A 24,869-nucleotide genomic window follows, 5' to 3' on the forward strand; every position below is an offset into this window, starting at 1 on the left:
TCTATTATAGCCCAAAGAATTTAAATAAATTTATACCTCGGAAGACGATCATTACATTTTTCTTGATATCATGGATGTAGTTAAACATAATAAAGGAGGTGTATTCTTTGTTTATGGTTATGGTGGAACAGGTAAGACATTTGTTTGAAAGACAATTTCTGCAGCAATTAGATCTCAAGTTCAGATTGTTTTAAATGTTGCTTCAAGTGGGATAGCTTCATTATTATTGACTGGAGGCAGGACAACACATTCTCGGTTTATAATTCCCATAAATCTTACTGAGGATTCCTTTTGTAGAATAAATCCAAAAAGTGATCTTGCCAGTTTAGTAAGAAAAACCACATTGATCATTTGGGATGAAGCACCCATGGTACACAAACATGAATTACAAGCTTTAGATCAAACTATGAAGGATATATTAAATTATTTCACTCCTACGAATTCAAATATTCCATTTGGAGGGAAAGTGATTGTTTTTGGAGGTGATTTCAGACAAATTCTACTTGTTATTCCAGGTGGCAGTAGACAAACCATTGTTAATACTTCTTTAAGATCTTATTTATGGCAACAATGCAAAGTTCATAAATTAACAAAAAAAAACATGAGGTTAACATTGGAAGCAATCCATCTGCTATTGAACAAATAAGGGATTTTGCAACTTGGCTTTTATGCATAGGAGAAGGTAATCTTAGTGGACCGAATGACAGTGAAGCAAGTGTTGATATTCCATGAGATATTTTTATTACTAATCCACATGATCCTATAGGTTCATTAATCAGTTTTGTATATCCTTCAATACTGGAAAACTTCAACATTGCTAATTATTTTTCAAGAAAGAGCAATACTAGCTTCCAAAAATGAAGTTGTCCAAGAAATAAACGATTGTTTGCTGTTATTGTTTCCAGGAGAACAAAAAGAATACTTAAGTTCAGATAGCCTATGCCAATCCGAGTTCGTTCATGATGAGTTTGATGAAAATTTATACTCACCTAATGTTTTAAATGGTCTTAAAGTCTCGGGCGTGCCAAACCATAAGCTCATTTTAAAAGTCGGTGTTCCAGTTATGTTATTGTGAAACATTGATCAGAAAAATGGCTTATGTAATGGGACTAGACTACACGTTAAATCGTTAGGCAAACATGTTATTGAGATAGGTATCTTATCTGAAAGTTATATTGAAAACCAGACTTTTATTCCAAGAATGTCATTAACTCCTTCTGAAGATAAGATCCCGTTCAAATTCCAAAGAAGATAATTTCCATTGGTTGTATGTTTTGTAATGACAATTAATAAAAGCCGATGACAGTCTTTATCAAAGGTTGGCTTGTTTCTCAAGGAGCCTGTTTTTACATATGGTCAATCGTATGTTGCTTTATCCAGAGTTCAATGTAGACAAGGATTAAAATTGTTGATTTTAGATAAAAATAGTAGAGTAACAAATAAACTTCTAATGTTGTGTATAAAGAAGTTTTTAGAAATTTGTAAAAAAATTTGGACAATTTTATTATTAATATAAATTTCGGTATTTGTTTTTTGTTAAATTTATATTTTATCTCATAAAATTATAATTTTTTTTGCAAATCTACAAATACAAAATGCCAATTGCATATTCATACAACTACAGTTCATATTTTTAACCAATAGTTATGTCGTTATCATATTACTGCAAAACATATAACTTTAATTAGTAAAGATATTATTATCAATTATTAATTTTAAATAAATAAGTACAATTTAATTTAAAAAATTAATTTCTAATCCGTAATGTCCACGGGTTATAACCTAGTGTGTGTGTGTACATATATATATATATATATATATATATATATATATATATATATATATATATATATATATATATATATATATATATATATATATATATATGGTTAGGTTCATGTGAAACGGTCTAATTTTGTGAGACCGTGAGACACATTTTTTTTATTTTTTTTAAAATTTTTTTAGTTAATTCAAATTCCGAAAATAATATTTAAAAAAAGAATTTTTTGATTTTTTCATTTATTTTGCATTTTAAAATTATTTTTAGAATATGTACTGTGTAATATTCTATTTTGAATATTTCACGTATTTTCAAAAAAAAAAAAGAGGATTTTTTTTTATTTTTTAAGTTAATTCAAGTTCCGAAAATAATATTTAAAAAAAGAATTTTTAGATTTTTCCATTTATTCTGCATTTTAAAATTATTTTTTAGAATATGTCAGTGTAATATTCTATTTAGAATATTTCACGTATTTTTCAAAAAAAAAAAACGTGATTTTTTTTATTTTTAAATTTTTTTTAGTTAATTCAAGTTCTGAAAATAATATTTAAAAAAAGAATTTTTGGATTTTTCCATTTATTTTGCATTTTAAAATTATTTTTAGATTTGGTCTCACGGTCTCACAAAATTAGAATGGTCTCAAATGAAACTGAATCTATATATATATATATATATATATATATATATATATATATATATATATATATATATATATATATATATTAGATTTTTATGCATTATCTCTTCTTGAACCATGCATCGGTTAATTTCATCCACGTTAGTATTTATATTTGCTTTGTTAGGTGGTGTTGTTTTTTTAGATGAAATGTCTGCAGTCTGCGGACCACATTTGTAGACCTCTGCAGTAGAAAAAATAGACCAAAATGCAATCTAAAAAAAGAAGATTATTTGTTTTTTTAACATCTGTGGGCTACTAAAATAAACTGATTTTTTTTTAAAATTTAAAGTGATTTTTTTAATATTTTTATGACTTTCTTATAAATAATTAACAAATCTAGATCAACTTTATTGTATTATTATATAAAAAATAAAAATAAAAATGGTATAATTTAACGTATATAATGATAAAAACCAACAATTTTGGTTGCAAAGTTTCAACTAAACATTATAATTAGGGATTAAAGAATTTGACACATAAATAGATGAAAATAAACTTCGATTTTTTCAATTAAATCCATTAAAAACATACCATAAATATTTTCCCGAGAAATTGACGATATTGTATTAAATAATGTTTTACAAAATTTGGCAAAAAACTATAAGAATATATTATGATTTTTTTTCATATTTATATAAACAACTTCAACGATTATTATTGTAATAAATCTTTATTTATAAATTTGTCAAAAATATCATGTTTGTGTCGTTGAACGTTTTTTTTAAGTATTGTAATTTTTTTCAAATATTTTATTATTAATAAAGTTGGAAAAAATATAATTTTTTTAAAAAAAAAAAAACCTTAAAAAATATAGATATTTGTATTTTTTAGGCTAGAAGATGTCTGAAGATGTTAAAAGACTTTGGTTCACATCTGCGCCAAGAAGAGGACACGCAGATATTTTTAAGTCTACAGTCTTCAAAAAACAAACAGTCTGCAAAGGTTAATGTCTATGCGTGGTCTGCATGGCGCAGACAAAAGAGGTCATACAGATCTGCAGACAAAAAACAAACATCTTAGTAATTAAGATTCTATTAGTTATTTATATTAATATATTATATTAAGGGGCGTTTGACTAAGTTTATTTATTTATTTTTATTAGTTCCACAAGGATATAAACTAAATAAGGCATTTGGATAAGAGCAACTTATGCAATTGATATCCTAATAATAAGTCAAATTTCATAAATTAGACAATTGAAAATTTTCAAACACCCCTTAGTTATAATTATAACAATATAATAGCATCCATCTTTATTAAAGAAAACTATGAATTTATGAAAACCATTTCTTATAGCATGAATTTCATGAAAATTGTTTTCATAGCATCCTAACTAATAACTGAATTATCATTAACATAGCAAGTATAATTGCTTTTATTCGTATACTCAATAAGAAGTTTAACATATTTTTATCGGTAATGAATTTGGTATATATTTGTTGAGTAAGTTTATATCATCATTGTATATCTAATTACCATTCAAATACGTTTGATGTGCATTTGTATATATTGAATTCATTTGTCGGCAAACTTTACTCGGTTAATACATCTTCAACTTCCTAAACCACCAATCAGAGACCTCGTAATCATCCACATGTAATATTTCTAAAAGAAAGAAAATAAAAAGACAATAATTTTTACTTATTTATCCTTAAAACGTAAACTCTAGCATATCTATAACTTCCATACTTATTGATCTTTCATCTGAAAAAACAAACATGGTTTTTCCCCTTGCAGGCTTGAAGTCTTCTCTTCTATGCTTGATTATTAATCATGTATATACATCTCATGCATATCAACTCTTTACACTCTTGAGCTTATGATACCTTTAAAATTAAAAAGATTCCAAGAAGCACTATAATTAATAACATTCTTTTAAAACAACGTACCTTTAAATTCTTCCCTTTCTAGGCATTGTAATTTTAAAACTCATAACATCTTAGGCCATTGTTATTTCAAAAACTTTTTGAAGCATGATGTGGATCACAATGACAACCCTCGTTTCCTTGAACTCTAAAAATGATTACAAGTAAAAAAACTTTGTAATACATCATTTGTCTCTTGATATCCATATAATTATATGCTAATTTTTCTTAAATATTAAATTACAAATAACAATAAGTTTGTTTAGTGAATAAAAACACCCAACTTTCTTTTTTAATTTACACATTCAGAACTTGAACTAAATTATTAATATTTTTATAATATTATCACTAAATAATCATTATTTCAACTATAGATTTTTCCCAAATCTGCTCAAGCAAAAATTTCAACTGCACCAACTAAGGGTTAAGGCTAAAAGAAGCAACACAAACCAAGCTTGAAGACTTCTGGGGCAGATTAGTCCACTAACATTGATACCAAATAAACGTAGCTTGCAAATCAGGGGTATAAGTCAAATGGAAACCATAACATCAACAACATTAATGAAAATTTTTACCCAAACATCATGGGCATTTTAAACAAAACTCAGACAAAAACTTAAGAAATAGCAGGGTACCCTTTTCCTAATTTTAAATATTATACCTCAATGGTCCATTGATCAAAACAGAAAACAAGTTTAATGTTTGCATTCAAGGAAACTCGGTCATCACAAAGCTTTGATCATATTGAAAAAAATAAATTGTTTTTTAAGGAATCTTACTTTTTCTTTCTATAACATGATTATAATTTCAATTCTTTTCATTTTTCTTTGTTAAGCTAATGCGAGAAATAGCACCATACTTCCATTATAGTGTTTTTTTAATCATGTTATTTTTTTTATGTCCGGTTTTCTTTTCTATTACAATATTGAACTTTAATCATTTCAACATTAACCTTTCCAATTTTTTTTCTTATTCATACATTAACTATTGAAATTTAATAACTTTACCCATTTAGAGTAGTAACTATTTGAAGTAAAAAAAACAAAACGTTTGTACCACCAGTTGGTCAAGAACCAGAGCAAACCTAGTGAAACATGTAATGTATGAGGCCCTTAGGTTCCGATTAAAGAATTAAAAACATAGGAGCATACCTAATGAGCTTTTACTCTTACTATCAGCAACAAATCAACTTACTTTTCCTTGTTTGTACCTTGAATTTATGGTTCAGCTTTAGCTAATCCCTGTTAAATGTCAAGAACATGGAAATAGTATAGATACTAATTTCTACATAATCAACAACAAAAAACAATTAACTCCAATGTCATGGTCTCGTTTAAAACATTGATATATCATAAGTGACTAAGTACCACATCTGTAAGAGAGAGCATAAAGAAAATTTGAGTATGTCATAAAATCAAAACTAAAAAAACCAATGCGAAATTTTCTGTAAAAAGAGAGAGCATAAAGAAAGATTCCTTAGTGTTTATACTTACCTTTTGTTTTCGTGCTCATACATCATACTCATTTCTTGTTTTCTCTCAGGCATTTCTACAAACACTTTATGTGCTCGATGGTTTCATCCATTTATTTCACTGCTTCGATCAATTCTTCCTCCAACCCTGCAACATCAGATAAAATATTAAAAATTTATCATACTCAACTTTGCTTTGGAGATAAAAACATATTATTTTCATGTCTTGCACTTTTAAATAAAAATTTTAGTTTTGTAGCAGAATACAAGAAGCCGAAAAAAATGGACACGGATCAATTCAACATATTGAAATATTAAGAAATTGACTTTCCCAGCCTCAAGAAATAGAAATCTCGACTTGAAAACTTCAGCCAAAACATCAAAAAATACCCCAGAAACATATTGAATTAGCCAATTGTGATACTAAGAACATAGTCACAGGGGTTACCTGGAAATCAAATACTAAACTTGTTCGTCATATGCCTCGTTCAAGTCATAATACTAAACATGTTCATTGATCTGAAGCAACAAAATGGAAAGCGGACATCAAATCAAAGCCACACAGAAACAAAAAAGAAACAAATATTATAAACGAAGTTAACCGAACACGAAAAATATGATGATACTATCCAGAAAGAGAAAATGAAGGGGAGGACGGAGAATGCATATCAAGGGAAGGAGGAGATGGGGGAATTTATCGTGGCTAGGTATTTTTAGAGAAGGGGTGGAAGTCGGGGGGAAACATGGGAAAGATCTAACTATGCGGTGGTATGGTGGGAGATGGTGACTGACTGGTTTAGAGTTTGTGGAGAGAAGATGTGGGAGTGAATGGGTAAAGTGAGAGCGGTTTGGATCTAATTTGAGGCCAGATGTGAGGAATAGGAAAGCCATGGTATGTTTTTTTTTTTCTTTTTTTTTTCTTGACGTAGCTTGGTATGTTTGTACATGTTGCAATAAAAATGATACCTCTTAAAATTCAAGAAAAGTTGAATATTCTTAATATATATTAATAATATATGTATATATATATATATATATATATATATATATATATATATATATATATATATATATATATATATATAGGGTAAAGTGAATCTACCTAACAACCTTATATAAGTTTAAGTACCTAACCACATCATACTACGTAATTTTGTATCATATTTGCATTGTAATCACCCAAAGTTATTAGAATTCAACCTCATAACTTGATTGCTTCCAAAATCTTTGGACTTTTATCATTATCTTCTTTCAAATGACGTCTCTCTATCGGAGACCCCCTGGTGGGCTTCATATACTACCATTACAAATCAAATGGTGTATGAAGAATATAATGGTGAATGTCTGAAAATCTTGGAAGTAAATCAAATTAATGGTTAAAATTTAAGAACCTTAGACGATTGCAATGGAAATATAATGCAAAACAATGTAATATACTGTGGTTAGGTACCTAAGCTTATATAAGGTTGTTAGGTATATTCACTTTACCCATATATATATATATATATATATATATATATATATATATATATATATATATATATATATATATATATATATATATATATCTTTATCTTCTTTATCATACATACTTATAAAGCTAACATTTTTTCTTGAATCTCATGCATTTGAAACACCCTTTTTTTTACATCCTCAAACCATATTCATTTGAAACCTCCTTTTTTTACTAATGCAACTCAAAAGTTTTCTTAATTATGAACACTCAAAAGTTTTATAACTTATATTATGTTTAATTACCATTTAGTGAAAAGTTTTACTATAAAATGACCAATCTTTTAGGAAGACATGCATAGAAATCATATACAAATTTTAGAAAGAAAACAAACTTAAAGGTTTTTGTGTTGGGTTGAGGTCTTATGACCACTTTTGGAGATATGCTATTATATTAGAGCTTTTAATTTGTAAGTTTGTTATGCTAATTCGTTTTTATATTTTCTTCGCTTTTGGATTATTGTAATACAGTCATTTTATATTATGGTTTAATCGTTAATATATTGATCATATGTTATATAGGGTGATGTCGAAAGTATTTAATTAAATATTTTAAATATGTTTTTTTTTTATTTTGTAATTGTACTGTTTCAAAAAGATAATTAATTAACACTCATACATAGTCATACATATGTTATACTTTCCATCTCTCTCTCTCTCTCTCTCTCTCTATATATATATATATATATATATATATATATATATATATATATATATTATAATAGAGGTCAAAACACTTCAACCAAATTTCATTTAAAATCTAATATTTCAAATGTTTTTTAATAATGATTGTAAAATTTCAACATGTGTTACTAATTGATCAATTAATAAAAATATTAATGTTTTGAAACTCCTAACTCTTAAACTTATATTATTTAATCTGTTGGTTAACTAAAACATTTTTCCTACATAAAGATAACATTTTTATGTTTAATTACTCATATTTGTTTATGTAATTAGAAAAAATGTGTATATAGAATGACTACTTCAATTTCACATAGGAATCGATACCACTAGAGAGATATGTTGTCTTTAACCGATGGTAGGAGATCCACATATCCTTTTAAATTATTTATATTAATGCTTAGTAATATCTATTTTATATTCCTATTCACCTTAATTTTTTAGGTAAAAATTAAGGAAGAGGATTTTCGGCGCACCAACATAAAGTCAAATGTACGCCTTGCAAAATATGTAATTAAAATTAAATATCATATTTACTAATCGACTTATTTTAAAAATCTTGATGACATTTATTTATAATGATATATTTTGTATAACCTATCTCTTAATTTCAATGTTTAATATTTGAAAGTTCATATATGAAACCTTGGATGTTTTGGTGTAATATAAATAGTATAATACAAAGTTTATTAGTTCAATATTGTTTATTAATAGCTCATTCAAAACAACTTATATCTTATTTTATCCAAGAAATATTATCAAACACAATAAAAGTAGATTATATTAATGTTACACAAAAACTTATAATATATATTGGATATTATAAAAGTAAAAGTAAAGTTTATAAGGTATGAACTATATTAGATAGTATCAACATATGATTTGATGAATTTTTATGTTATTTGACAATTCGGTTAATGCCCTAAACATGACTAAAAACGTAAATTTTAACATATTTCTATTTTTCTCATAGTTATTTTAACCACTTAAATGCATTCTTGCGCAACGCGTGAGGTTAATAGTACCTTATAAAACTAGCATTTTTCCTTGAACCTCATGCATTTGAAACTCCCAAGACCACATAGAAATTTTTTTTGCTCAAACCACATTCATTTGAAACCCACATCTTTTAACTAATACAACTCAAAAGTCTTATTAATAATGATTTAACACTCAAAGGTTTTATAACTTATATTATGTTTAATAAGCACTTAATGAAGCGTTTACTATAAAGAAAACAAGCTTAAAAGTTTTTGTGTTGGTTTGAAGTCTTATGACCACTTTTGTGATATATTATTATGTTATAGCTTTTAATTTGTAAGTTTGTTATATAGTAATTATTTTTATACTTTTCTTTCTTTGTGGATTCTTTTAATACAATTGTTGTATTTTGTGCTTTAATAGTTAATATATATTAGATCATATGTTATATACCGTGATGTAGATAATATTTAATTAGATATGTTAAATATTATCGTTTGTTTTGTACCGCTTTAAAAAATTAACTAACTAAAAGTTGTGAATATTTTAAATTTTCCGTGTAAATCTGAAAGATATATTTTTCTTTTTACTGCATGTATGTGAAACTTTTATTACTTTTCAGTTTCTTTCTGATAATGATTATACATTGGTTAATAATGTTAAAGAGATGTAAAACGCTAATTGTAATCCTAAAATTAACAAAACTTGAATATTAAATTAACATATTTTACATCTACTTAGTTTTGATATGTTATTTCTTAAATTGTCAGTTTAAAGCCACACTTTTAGAATAATTTGTATAAAATATTTAAGTTGTTAATTTAAATACAATGTTAAAGTATTAACTTAAATGGAAATTTCAATTAAACTTAAATAAAATCCAATAACTATTTTGTAACTAGATATAAGTTATAAATTATAGTGTTTAACGTAAAAAACTAAATTGTAATCTCAAATCAATTAAAATATTTCCTAAAACTGTTTTTATAAACACTAATAGTTTCTAAATAAGTAACTTACAAATAACTTACAACAATAATAATTAAAAGTAATATTGTTACCTTTAAAAACAAAAAGAATGTTTGATGTTTTCAATAACTATAGTAATAGAAATTAAAATTTTAATTAAATGTAGTTTTTAAAATCTATTTTTTAAAGTAATTAATCATAATAACAACTATAAATAACATTAATTCATATACTCTATTTAATTTTATTTATGAGTAACACGCTGATAGAGTCCATTGAGAGGATTAAGCCTATATAGTTTTAATAGATTTAATATGATAATATAATTCAAAATAATCAATATTTTATACTTAATTAGTATAAGAGTTATTATATCAAAGTTAACTATGACATTTTTTTTAAACAACATATATTTTGAATTTATATAAAGGAGACATTTTTACTTGCACCACATGCATTTGAAACCTCCATGACTTTTCAATTTCTTTCTAATAATTATTATAAATGGGTTAATAATGTTAAATTAATGCAAAAACTACATTTTAATAATAAATTAACTAAACTACAATATTAAATGTTATATTTTACTTCTATTTATAAAATTATGAATATATATATATATATATATATATATATATATATATATATATATATATATATATATATTATAGTTAACTTATTAGTTTAGATATGTTGTTGTATGTGAACTATTGACATTTGAAAGAAACAAATTTTGTACAATTTATGATTTTATGCAATATAGTTAAATTATTAAATTCAATATAATATTAAACGGTTAACTTAAATCAAATTTTCAATTAAATTGAAAAAATCGATAAACTATTCTATAAATAGTTAAAAGTTATAAATTATAGTGTTAAATCTAAATTGTAATCCCAAATTAACAAAAACTATGAAACTATATTTTATAATCATTAAAAAATTTCAAATAAGTAGCTTACATACAACTTACAATAAGAATATTTAAAAGTAATATTATATTAAAATATTATAATGTTATATTTAAAAACAAAAACAATGTTTGTTGTTTTAAATAATTACAATCAAATAAACTAAAAATATTCATCAACTAAATTTTAAAAAAGTTAAGTTTCAGAAACCAAATTAAAATAATTAAGAGTTTTCAAATACGTTATTTAAAATAACTTACAACAACGATAGTTAAAAGTAATATTATACATAAAAAATTGTATTATTACCTTTAAAAATAAAAACAATGTTTGATGTTTTAAATAATTATAATGATAAAAATTAAAATCTTAAGCAAATAAACTTTTTAAAAATAACTAATCATAACAACAACTATAAATATCATTAAACCATAGATTGTATTTAATTTTACTCATAAGTAACCTGCAGGTATAAGCCATTGAGACAATTGAGATTATATAATTTTAAAAGATATCTACATTATTATATAATTCAAAACAAACAATGTTTATATCAACTTATTATAAGATTTATTATATAAAAACTAACAACATCATCATTGATATATTTAAAAAACATATATTTGTAAAGATTTCAATGTTGTATTCTGCGCAACGCACGAATATTCGCATAGTATCTTATAAATGTAACATTTTTCCTTGAACCTCATGCATTTGAAACTTCAATATCATTTTTCCTTGAAACTCATGCATTTGAAACTTCCAATATTATTCAACTTATACAAATTAATTTATGATTAATTGAAATATTATGATTTGTAACTCTTAAAACTCTTCAATCATGCTATTTAATTGATGATTTAAATAAAATATTTAGCCTATATAAGAAATTTGCAGATTACATATTAATTTATGATTAATTGAAATATTATGATTTGTAACCCTTAACCCATTCTTAACATATATTTTTGTAAGATTGTCGCAATACATAACAATTACTATTTTGAAATTCAAATCACCATTTTATTTTCATTGTTCATTCTCTTCCAATATTTCATAGTTTTAAGGAAAAAGATGAAAGTACAATAAACAGTATGATAATATTTTTAAAATATAATAATAAAAATTTTCAAATAAGTAGTTTTTAATTTGTAAAAAAAGTAATAACTGTTTTAAATAACGTCAAACTAAAGAATATATTATATTATATTAAAAAATTATTTTTATTTGAAGTAATAATAATAATAATAATAATAATAATAATAATAATAATAATAATAATAATAATAATATAGGAAAAAAATATTCAAATAAATTATTTATAAATTAACTAAAAATATATATAGTTTAAAATAATTTTAAATCAAAAACTTAATTCAAGGTGATACAAACACAACTTTTTATATCTTTTTTATTATATACTTAAAATTATTATAATGTTAGTTATAAATTAGTATAAAAATTATTATTTCAATGATTAAAACTTATAATAATGTTTTTATAACATATAATTGTTAATATTTATATTATATTATTGGGCATAAATCAAGAGTTTAAAACGTCCACTACAACTTAATAGTTTTTTATTTAAATTTAATGTAATTTGTCTTTATATTTTCCACTACATTCAAAAGTTTTATAAACTTATGGTTATTAATGTGCAATGCTTTTTTTATTTTATACTTATCTATTATACATATTGTAGCTATATTAGTAGTATATAAGTAAGTTTTGATTAAAAAAATCATATGTTTGAAAAGATTTCACTACAAGAAAAACGTGATTTTGCTACGGAAGGAATCCATTGCGAAAAGATGATTCCGTTGCTAAAGATGATTTGCTATCGAATTTGCAAAGGCCCATTGCAGTCCCTAAAAAAGATGTTGCGATGGTTTGCAACAGAAACGATACTTCCGTCAGAAATGTGACAATGAAATGAAATCCGTGGTAGATGATATTTTGTCGTGTATTCCGTAGTAGGATTCCGTCACACAATCTGTGGTAGTTATTCCATCACAAAGTCTGTGGTGGTGAATCCCTAGCAACTTCTATGGTGGTGAATCCTTAGTAAATTCCTTAGTGGTCATTCCCTAGTAAATACTATGGTGGTAATTCCTTAGCAAATTCCGTGGTGGTCATTCTCTAGAAAATTTTGTGGTGGTCATTTCCTAGTAAATTATGTGGTGTTCATTCTGTAGCAAATTCTGTGGTGGTGATTTCGTAGCAAATTCCGTTGTATTGAATCCCTAGCAAATTTCGTTTGATGACTTGCAAATTCCGTGGTCATGAAACCCTAGAAATTTTCATGGTGTATATTTCATACCAAATTCCATATGGACCGATAGATAATTGATTTATAAATTATATCCAAATTATTTTGTAGTAATATATGAAAAACAAAAATAACAAAAAAAATCAAAAGCATTATATCATAAAATAATACAATAATTATTTTGTTACATGGAAAAAGGAAAGTTGCTAATCTAAAATAAATATTCTACAATAAACATATATCAAGCTACTACTGTTGTTGATTTGTAAAGATATTAATAAGATCCAATGTCGTTTGAAATTGTTTTTCAAGATGCCCGACCCTTGCGTTGTTTTCTTCTTGTTGGGCGTTCATCATTTCTTTAAGCTCTTCGTTTTGTTGTTTTTGTTTAGCAACAATCTCCCTCATTTCTTCTATTTCATCATTTTTTTCGGAATGTAAGATACATCCGTTTTATCATTCCTATTGGGGACCGCCTTTACAAAAGAGCCTAATCCATGAAGTCTATTTTTTTTAATCATGACCACCAACAACAGTATAAAATAGCTTGTCCTCCTCAAATTCAATACCTTTAGCTTCCAACTCTTTTCGTTTTTCTGTATACGCTGCCTACAATATAAAAATAATATAAGTTAAAAGATATCAAATTTATGAAAAATATTATGGACTAGCTACAATATAAAAGTCTAACACTGAAATGAATATTACATGAATTTGTCTATCTTTTTTCATTTGTGAAAGTGACACCATCGTGATTCTCCGTGTGTATATATAGGAACAATTCACTATAAGGTGGATCACATCCTAATTTCCTCTTCTGCATAAATACCATATAAAATTTCAAATATACAGATAAACATATATAAACGTCCATATGATGTACCATATAAAAAATTACCAAATCAGAAGCTATCTTCAAATGACTTGCGGATCCAGCGTTATGTTTAGGTTTCGCTACTCCATCAGCCACACCGTTACACCTATTTTTCTTGTTTTGCTCAGATTTTAGCTTGTATTCTTCTGTATTCCATTTTACTTTCCAGGAGTTCCAGACTTCCTGTGGAATATGTGTTGGTTTAAAGCCATGTTTGTTTCTTTTTGGGCTCCGCATGTTGAAGAGATATTGACCATAACTTTCTGCCGCTTTCCTTGCCCAAGCTTACCTCACCAGCGAGTCTATTGTTTCATCCCAACAACATTTTTTCTACACATTAACAATATATACATAAGTTTAAGTGTAAACTTTTACCAAACAACAATTTAGCACATATAGTTAATTACCTGAAACTCCTCCGAATATAATTCGCGCATTTCTTTGCTTACTTTTCCCCAAGCGTACCCTTTTGGATCTACTCTTTGTTGCATAGAACTATCAGTAGCATAATACCAACAGATATGGAGTCGGTAGCATTTTCCATAGCAAGTCCCATTCTAGCTACCAGGAAAAAAATCCGTAGACAATGTGGTAGCAACATTGCTATGGAACGACATTCCATAACACGGTTCATTGCAGATTAACAACGAAAATACGTTCCATAGCGACCTTCCCTAGCAAAATCGCGTTTTTCTTGTAGTATTTGTGATTCAAAATTAAAGAGTTCTAAAAAATATATATGTTTTGTCGCATAAATGGTTATTTCAAAACAAATTTTTTATAACAATGTTTCTATATATAAAATGTATGCTGATTTCTAAATATTTGTTTTGAATGATTTTATAAGTGTTTAATAAGTTTTGTTTGATGTAAATATTATAATGTTGTAGTGTTTTTATTTTATTAAAAGTTATAGTGTTTTTCATACTAAAGTGTTTGTTATTTGTTTTATGTACAAATCGACATACATTTTATATATAATATCCACTACTTAAAACGTTCTATAAAATCTTCAAAAGTCGTAGTATTTAATTTTTCATACAACTTTATTTTTTTATAGATAGAAATCAATATATGTTTGATATATAATTTACACAACATAAAACAGTCTATAAAATCATGAATTAATAGTAGAAATAACTAATGATATAAATATGTTAAAATCAATAAAACTAATATGTTAACTATAGAGTTTGTTTTACTATTGATATTGGTTTTACATGTATAAATAATTATATTCACACGTAACGCGCGGGGATTTGACCAATATAATTATAAATGAAGTGTTTTTCCTTTTACCACATTCATTTAAAACTCTTATAAGGCATTTTTACTCAAATCATATTCATTTGAAACCTCCAATTTGAATGAATACCATTTAAAAGTCTCTTAATAGTGTTTAACCATTCAAAGATTTTATAACTTATATAATATGTTTAATAAACAATTAATGGATAGTCTACTATACAAGGTCAATCTCTTTGACTAGACACACAAATACAAATCACATACAAAATTCACAAAGAAAACAAATCTAAAGGTTTTCGTGTTGGGTTGAGAGTTTTGGACCATTTTTGAAGCCATGTTATTATGTTCAAGTTTTTAATTTGTAAGTCCGTTATATACTAATTATTTATTTTATTTTATTTTTCTTGGTTCAAGAATTCTTTTAAGAAAATCATTGTATGTTGTGGTTGAAATTTTAATGTAAATTAGATTAGATTCATGTTATCGATCATATGTTATGGAATATGATATAGATAATATTTTATTAAATATTGTATATATGTTTGCATGTTTGTGTTACTTCAAAACAATAATTAATTAAAAATCATAGATATGTAATATTATCCATGTAAGTCTCTTATAAAATGAAAATTATCTATCTTACCACTTTATATTTTAGTATATGTTTAACATATTAAGTATAATAATAAGTGTTTCTTAAAAGTTTTCTTTCACTTATTAATAATAATAAGTGGTTTTAAAATTAACGAACAATAGTCATAAATAACAAATCAAATTATAAAAATCATGCATATGTCATATTGTCCATGCAACTCCCTTTTGAAATTCAAATTATCAATATTATCATTTTATTATTTAGTATATGTTTTATATTTGAATAATAAAATTAAATGTTTCTTAAAAGTCATCTTTAACGTAATAATAATAATAATAATATTTGGTTTGAAATTAATGAACAATAATTTTAAATTGTAATAACATCAAATTATAAATAAAATAATGTTAGCTACAAATAAATTGTATTTTAAATGAACATCATTAATTAAATTAGAAAATAATTGCATAAGTAAAAAATTTAAATTAATCAATCATAATAATTGTTACAAATAATACTAAATAGATAACTATATTTAATTTTATTAATCAGGAAGATGGGTTGATGTCAATGAATATTATTGTTCAAAATAGTTGACATTATATACATATATATATATATATATATATATATATATATATATATATATATATATATATATATATTAGTGTAAATATATTATTTCAAAGTTAATATCAATAACATAGCCATTATAAGCATCTATATTTCAATATTCTAACAATATATTTTTAACCTCTGCCGCAACGTGCGGGAATTCGTTTAGTGTGTATATATACATATATATATATATATATATATATATATATATATATATATATATATATATATATATATATATTCCCTCCGTCGCAAAATTATTGTCCACATTTGACTTTCTAAGTCTCATTTATTCAACTTTGACCTCAAATAATTTACTTTTTATTATATAATTTTTTATGCAAGATAGATGAATAGATTGTTTTTTAAATTTATTTTCATTGTTATAAGTTTCATCAAAAGTTGTATAATAGAAATAAAATTATTTATGGTCAAAATTGACATGGAAAGACTTCAAAAGTCAAACATAAACAATAATTTTGGAACAAAGAGTATATATATATATATATATATATATATATATATATATATATATATATATATATATATATATATATATATATACTAGGTTAAAACCCGTGGAACCCACGGGTGCTGTTTTTGAATTGAATTTAAAAATTAATTATTTAATAAAATATTATATCAATAATTCTGATAACTTATAAATTGTAATATTGAATATTTAAATAATTTTTTTATTGGTAATTATTTAATTACTAACTAAATGGGAAGTATTTAATTAGGAATGAAGATTTTTGAAAACTATTTTTTTTATTCATCATTCTAATTGGACATATGCAGATGATACAATACCAATGTGTGTAATGAAATTAACATAAAATACAACAATACGTAATTATAAAAAAATACAGTAATATGATGGATTAAGTGTGATTTCCTAAAATTGAATAAAACGACGTTACAAAAAAGTTGGCTACAAATTTCGAAAAACTTCCTTATAAACAACATTGGAAGTTTTATTTCTGAGTTTGCCATCTTTATCTAAAATTAATAATTTTAATCCCTCTCTACTCTGAACTCTAGATAAGGCAACATACAATTGTCCATGTGAAAAAACTAGATCTTTCAGAAACAGACCAACCTTTGACAACGATTGTCCTTGACTTTTGTTAATAGTCATTGCAAAACATACAGCCAAAGGAAACTGTCTTCTTGTGAATTTGAAGGGAATCTTTTTTTCTGATGGAGTTAAAGACATTCTTGGAATAAAAGTCCGATTTCCAATATTAGTTCCAGTTATTATACGTGCCTCAATAACACGTTTGCCCAATGATAACACCTGTAGTCTTGTGCCATTACATAAGCCGTTTTTCTGATCAATATTTCTCAGTAACATTACTGGAACACCAATTTTTAAAACTAATTTATGATTTGGTAAACCGGATACTTTGAGTCCATTTAATACATCAGGAGAGTATAGATTTGCATCAAATTGATCTTGGAGAAATTCGGATTCACATATGCAGTCTGAACTTAAATATTCAACTTGATCTCCTGGAAACTTCTTAAGTAAACGGTCGTTTATTTCCTGGACAACTTCATTTTTTGGAGCAAGTATCGCTCTTTTTTGGAAATAATTTATATCGCTATAGTACTCTAAAATTGAAGGATATACAAACTCAATTAAGGAACCTATAGGATCATGTGAATCATTAATGAGAATATCATCCGGAATATCGATAATCGTTTCACCGTCGTTCGGACCACCAAGTTTTCCTTCTCCTATATCCAACAACCAATTTGCAAAATCTCTTATTTTTCCTATATCTGATTGATCCCTTCCAACAGTTAGCCTCATGCTTTTTGTTAATCTATGGACTTTGCAATGTTCCCATAAATATGAAGAACTCAAAGAAGCATTTACAATGTTCTGTCTACTGCCACCCGGCACAACAGGTAGAATTTGTCTAAAATCTCCTCCAAAGACAATAACTTTCCCTCCAAATGGAATATTTGAGATGGTTGAATTTACGCACCTTAATAAATCCTTCAAAGTTCGATCTAAAGCTTCAAATGCATGCTTATGGACCATAGGTGCTTCATCCCAAATTATCAAAGAGGTTTTCCTTATTAAGCTTGCCAACTCACCGTCTGGATTTATGTTACAAAAAGAATCCTCTGTAAGCTCAAATGGAATTATAAATCGAGAGTGTGCTGTTCTACCACCGGGCAATAATAAGGAAGCAATACCACTTGAAGCAACATTTAATACAATATTTCCTTCAGATCTAATTGCTGCAGATATTGTTTTCCATAAAAAAGTTTTACCCGTTCCACCATACCCGTAAACAAAGAAGACACCTCCTTTATTTTGTTGAATAGCACTCTTGATGTTTAGGAAAATGTTCCGTTGCTCATTTGTTAATGCAAGAAACATACGATCATAGTCATTCTTTATCACGGGAATGTCGTAATCTAGTTCCTCGGTGATAAGTCGATTGTTTGAAGAAGAAACGGATTCAACATCTGGGTATGGCATGTTTTTGAAGTTTTTGAGAGTAGAGTTGTTTCGAAGTAAAATTTGTTGTATTTCGAACAAAGTTAAGTTCTTAAGTTCATCTACTCCGAGAGACAATTCTGCACGAAAATATTAAATAATTAATAAAATACGTGGTTGATATTTAATAATTTCATTACTAATTATTTAATGGGTGTTGAAAAATAAAAATAAATTAATTTTAAAAAATAAGAAAAAATGTAATACCTGCTGACTTAAATCTTCGTCGTTGGCTATATAGAATTCCATCTGCCAAATATTCCCATGTATTTTCCCAAACGATCTCTGGTTTAGACATACTATTACACATCAACAATGTAGCAAATAAAAAGCGTAGATAAAAACCAGATCCAGAATGACTTGCTTCTTTAATTGCATCAATGTATTCCTTGTCATCATCTAATAGCCCGAGTGCATAACAGGCATCTCTAAAAGAAGAATGTGTTTCTCCATTTACCGTGCGAATTTCATCAAATGATGTTGGTCCTTTTACTCTATTTAAAAGAATCCTTAAGAAATATGCTTCACCTAGTTTAGGTGAAACTGAATGAATTCTACCGATGGCTTTTCCTACTTTCCTTCGCTTCCAAAACCGACCATTTAATATCCAAACAAACTTTGTAGGGAATTCAACATATGTGAGTTTTCGTGCTTCACTGTCGATTGCATTACACTCCATCCAAGCTGTGAACTTTGAAGCGGCAACAGAAGGTTTGTTAAGAACATCATCAATATCATCATCTTCGCCATATACAATCTGTTGTTGATTAGGAAGATGAAAAGGTAGTCTAACAACAGAAGGATATCTGCAATGAACATCATATCTAAAAATTCGCCATGATGCTTCACATGCTGATAAATATCTACAATCGTAATATTCAGCTATTTCATCGACCGCATCATTATTTTCACATTCATTGTTGGTTGGTACAACAGCAACTGTAGCTCTATCAGGACCCTTATTTATGTATTTAAACAAATACTTTATAGAAGATCCCTGATTGCACCATTCAATATTAATATGTGCCTGATATCTTTTCAATAGATATTTGTTGTATGGAACAACATTTCTATTATCCAACCTTACACCTGATTTTGCTACAAAATGACCATCGTTTCTTCGCCTATATAACGGAAAACCATTCTGATCAACAGACGAATGATTAATGAATTGTTTTGGAAAGTTTTTAGAGCACTTTTTATCCACCATGCATGGACAATTCATATTTTCAGCTCCACATGGACCATGAATCATAAACTCATTTACAAGTGAATACAATTCAGGATCTTCAATTCTGTCTGGTATCTCTGATGAAATTATTAGATCGATAAGTTCAACAGTTGGTAGCTTGTTGTCAGAATGCATGAATAGACATATATGACTATGCGGCAAACCTCTTTTTTGAAATTCAATGGTATAAACATCTGTAAAAGAATTTGACAAAAAATAAAAGAGAATGTGATTAGATATCAAAACATATTTAAAATATAATAATAAGATCAATGTTTTATAAAAAAATTAAAAATATAGTGTTAATTACATGCTTGAACTTTGCCGAAAATTTGATTCTCCCTTAAGTCTTTAATGAATGCATCAAGCTTGATCTTAAACAACCTACATAGTATATCAGGTCTGTCTTCTGGTTGAAGTGAAGTATCCTTAAGAAACCTTTTAATCTCAGGCCATTTGGGATTACACGTAAAGGTTATGAAGAAATCAGGATATCCAAACCATTTACATAGTGACATGGCATCCAAATAGTTTTGCAGCATATAGCGTGCACCTCCGGTAAAGGATGAAGGTAATATGACACGTTGGCCGACATTCGAGATATCAGTCGTTCCTTGAGCTTTTTGGTTACGTAAATTTTCATAAGAATCACATCTAAGAACATGTTGTTGCCTACGTATGTAGTACATTCTCTCCGTTTCCATCATAGTATAGGCATCTACCAGAAATTGTTGAAACAACCTTCTTGAATTAAGTATGAGAGAGAACGAATGATCTCTGTCTTGAATCCTATAAGCGAAATATTCTCTCATTGTACATTTCGCACGCTTGCTGTTGGTCGTAAATGACACACCTCTATGAAGAATGTCAACACTATAACCATCATCCCCATATGGAAATAGCAATGGATATTGGAGAGGAAGGTACGAAGGATGCAATTCACTGATACGTTGTAGACAACCATTTTTTGTTTGAACGACGATATCCCTCTTTTCGATTGAATCCGAAATGTCACCAATTATTAAAGTAGCAACCTCAGAAGCAGTCGGTAGGTTATATGTTCTTCCATCTTGCTCCCTTCTCCCGATAAGTCGTAATTTCATATCAACTTCTGGATTTTTTTGAAAAGTATCTCTTACCATTCTATAAGATCTAACCAAGACATTATTTGAATCCAACATCACCTTAATATCTTTAACAATATCACTATCAGTTGATGTTGATTGATCTTTTTCACCACTAAAATAAATAAATTTATACATAATATTAGTAATATATACATAATATATATATATATATATATATATATATATATATATATATATATAATAATAATAATAATAATAATAGATTATGAATAAGAAGTTTGAGAAAATACCGAAAACATCTTTGTCTATTTGTAATTTCGTTGTCAGTGTCATAAATGTATAACTGAGAGAATTTTGGTTCCGATCCTTTTGCTGGCAAAAGACTTCCAATACTATGATAATTTTGACCACCCAATCTGAAAATGTAAGGAGCGTTTCCTCTAGTGATTGAAGAGTCAATTTTACCACCCATCGACGTGAAAGAAAACATTGAATTGTAACGTCGAATGTTTTTCATGAAGTGTTTGCTTTTTGAATCCATATTTCGAAACATTCTTTCATAAGTAGGGGGTGCATTCTTTAAGTCTGGAAGTTGAACTTTGCCGTAACCACAACATAATGAATAATCCGTGTTCCCATTTTCTTTACCTCTAATGGATTCATTTCTCCATAACTTTGCACGACATGTTTGACATACAACATCTTGATCACCATGATCCAAATATTCTGTAAAATAAAAGCGTTGAATAAAATATCAATGAATTTTATAATTATATAGAACATAGTATCTGAAATGTAAAATGGATTTTATTTTTTCATTACCATTTGAGATACCAACTATACGATTTTCATTGTTCACTTGATGTATATTTTCTACATCTTCTGTCAAATCAATCAATGGGATAGGGGATAAATGTCTTGTCTTCGTTTTTAATTTATGACATCCTGGATTTAACTTGATTGATGATGAAGAAGTTGTTACTGTAGATGCATTTTTTGATGTCATATCATTTGAAAGTACATGGTATTGTCTTTTCTTTGCTAACTTGGAAGTGATATATTTATCGAAACCAATGTTATCTGAATAAAATAAAAATAAAATAGTTAACTAAATAAATAAATATTTACATAATGGATAATAGTATATTTTAAAAACCATAAATAATTACCATTCGTAATGTTAGATAACGGATTTATAACATTTGTAATGTTAGAAAATGGAGTTCTAACATCTGTAAAGGAAGGACAGTATTGTATGGTTGTGTTATGCTTTGCAGGTGTTGTAAATGAATTGACATTTTGAGTTTGACGAACAATGTTGGTTGATTGATCTGCAAATAGAAATAACTTATAAAACTTGTAAATATATGTATTCAACTATATAACAGTAAAAGATGGAATATAAAATACTAATACGGTTATAGTTAATGGTTTTTTTTGAAGAGATGCTGTAATGATATACTTGGAACGTTTGATATTGTTTTTATTTTCTTCGATCTTTTATTTTCCAAATATATTTTTCTTTGTCTTCTTTTCTCTTTGGCCTGCATGTGGTACATGTTACTGTTGTTTTCTACATAAGAAGACATAGGTTAGGAAATGAAATGTGAAATTATGTACATAATATGTTTATATAATACAATTGAAGTTAGTTAGAATTAAATAAATAATGATAATAAAGTAAATGTATTTAAAAAGTTACCTTTATTAATTTGTTTATTAAAATGTTTAACAAAATTTGCAAATATTAATTTACTCTTTTATAATATATTTTAAAAAAATTAGTAAATTGAAGATTTTAAAAATATGAAACAGTATAAAATAGAAAATATATTTGTTTATATTGTGTAAAAGAGACTTTAAATAAAGATATTAAAGTTAACATGAGTCGGATTGTAGACATGTGTCCGAAAATAAGATTTGAAGCGGAAGATTGTGTTGTAGTTGCAGAAATAACTCCATCAAAAGAAGTCTGAATGTTTGTATACAACGACTCCAATCTTCCATAGACGGTCGTCGAAGATCAGCAGTCAATGACTGTCCTCGATTCCCCCTAAATCGATCGCAATCTACAACGCATGAAAGGCAACCTAAAAAATCATGGAGATCTACGATACCGTGTAATCGTTCGAATTGGTCTCCGTCAAGATTGAAAAATACGATTCGAAGGTAGACTCTCCTTCTTACTGTTCCACAATCAATTATTTCCCTGATGAGCATCATGACTCATCATCCTCATTTCCAACCTAGGGTTTATTCGATTTAAATCTACTGTTTCCCCAATTTCAACCAATCGTGGGTTCGGATGATATCAGGGGTTAAAACCCTAGATCTCCATGGAATCAATGAAGGTAAAATTGTGTGATACACGATAATCGTGATGATTATAAATTGCTTATTGATCTTATGTATCTATTCAAGATTATTTTTTTACAATTAGAAAAACATCTATTCCAGCATATTGATTATTGTTGTAAATTTCAACCATAAATTCATAGAGAAAACAAAGTGATCTAAAATGATAATACTAACCTGACATATGGATATGGAAATCTTGCAGGTAGAACTGGAATGAGGATTACAACTTTAATGAAGCAGTTTGATGTAAGCTTAATGAAAAAAAAATCGCAGAAACAATTGAACATTAAGAAGACGAATGAGGTGTTTCAAAATTTTGGATTTCACGTTTTGAGGTAAAATTATATGCTTGAATATTGGAAAAGGATTACGATTATATGATTTTATTGTTGTTGGATCTTTATTAGATATAATTTTCTTCCTGATTTTTTGGAATTTAAAAGATTACAACTAAAAATTAGTTTAATATTCAAATTTCATCTAAAAAGGGAGTATAGAATATTAGGAAATAGTTGGTTGAATATAGGTTATTTACAGAAGATAAGTAAATATGCTGCAACCATTACAAAAATGTATGAATTAATTTTAGAGAATCAAAGATATAAATTTTGTTTACAATTGGTTATTGATTATTTATTAAAAATAACATATTTATCGTGACAAAAATAATAGTTATTCTAAATAATAGACATAAATGTTCCATGTTTAAAATAATCAACATAAATATCCTAAATAATAAATGTTCCATGTTTAAAATAATCAACATAAATATCCTAAATAATAAACAATAAGAACACAACACATAGAAGTTGCTTTCTATTAAATGTAATTTTTTAAATCTTGTATCTAGATTACATAAATGGTAACTACATTTTAAAACTTAACTTACATCTTCCACTTTTAAATATAGCAAAACATGAAGAGGTTAAAAAAGAACAGGGTGTCATTTTATGGGTTCCTGTTTATAAAGAAGACATCGATTACAACAGCTTTGTATAAATATAATATAAAAATTAGTTAGACCATTTTTCCAATAATCAAATTGTGCATTATCTTATTTTCAAATTTCTTAATTAACAAAAAATTTAGATTATGTACCGGATAAACATCAGCATTCCTACATCTAAAAACTCACGTCAATCCTAAATAGGCTTACATCACCTACAACGATTGGACATACCAATCGATTGCAGCCGATTACACACACCAAGAACC

At 26.6% G+C, this 24,869-nt stretch overlaps 1 protein-coding gene and 1 long non-coding RNA gene across 2 annotated transcripts; both read right to left on the reverse strand.

Annotated features, from left to right (window-relative positions):
- Positions 1–3,943: 3,943 nt before the first annotated feature.
- On the reverse strand, positions 3,944–6,734 carry LOC145044384 (uncharacterized). Its single transcript, XR_013681343.1, has 3 exons — positions 6,244–6,734; positions 5,818–5,943; positions 3,944–5,565 (listed from the first exon to the last, which is right to left on the reverse strand). It is a non-coding gene; the product is annotated as an uncharacterized LOC145044384 (long non-coding RNA).
- Positions 6,735–13,637: 6,903 nt separating this feature from the next.
- Positions 13,638–23,835, reverse strand: LOC145011262 (uncharacterized). The gene is made up of 10 exons (XM_078969950.1): positions 23,829–23,835; positions 22,466–22,627; positions 22,131–22,376; positions 21,587–22,022; positions 20,519–21,447; positions 19,185–20,402; positions 17,730–19,057; positions 14,023–14,181; positions 13,870–13,941; positions 13,638–13,733 (listed from the first exon to the last, which is right to left on the reverse strand). The coding sequence occupies exons 1-10, from the start codon at positions 23,833–23,835 to the stop codon at positions 13,638–13,640; spliced, it is 4,653 nt and encodes a 1,550-aa protein (XP_078826076.1).
- Between the last annotated feature and the right edge of the window lie 1,034 nt (positions 23,836–24,869).

The sequence above is a fragment of the Lactuca saligna genome, chromosome 1 (assembly GCF_052625555.1).
Source record: "Lactuca saligna cultivar CGN05327 chromosome 1, ASM5262555v1, whole genome shotgun sequence".
In the NCBI taxonomy this organism is placed as follows: domain Eukaryota; kingdom Viridiplantae; phylum Streptophyta; class Magnoliopsida; order Asterales; family Asteraceae; genus Lactuca; species Lactuca saligna.

What these genes read in the sequence shown, in the direction of transcription:
- LOC145011262 (XM_078969950.1), bottom strand. An exon ending in CAATGAAAATCGTATAGTTG is followed by an intron (nt 22,023 to 22,130) that starts GTATCTCAAATG and finishes TTTATTTTACAG; the next exon opens with AATATTTGGATCATGGTGAT. An exon ending in TTTCGGCAAAGTTCAAGCAT is followed by an intron (nt 20,403 to 20,518) that starts GTAATTAACACT and finishes ATTCTTTTACAG; the next exon opens with ATGTTTATACCATTGAATTT.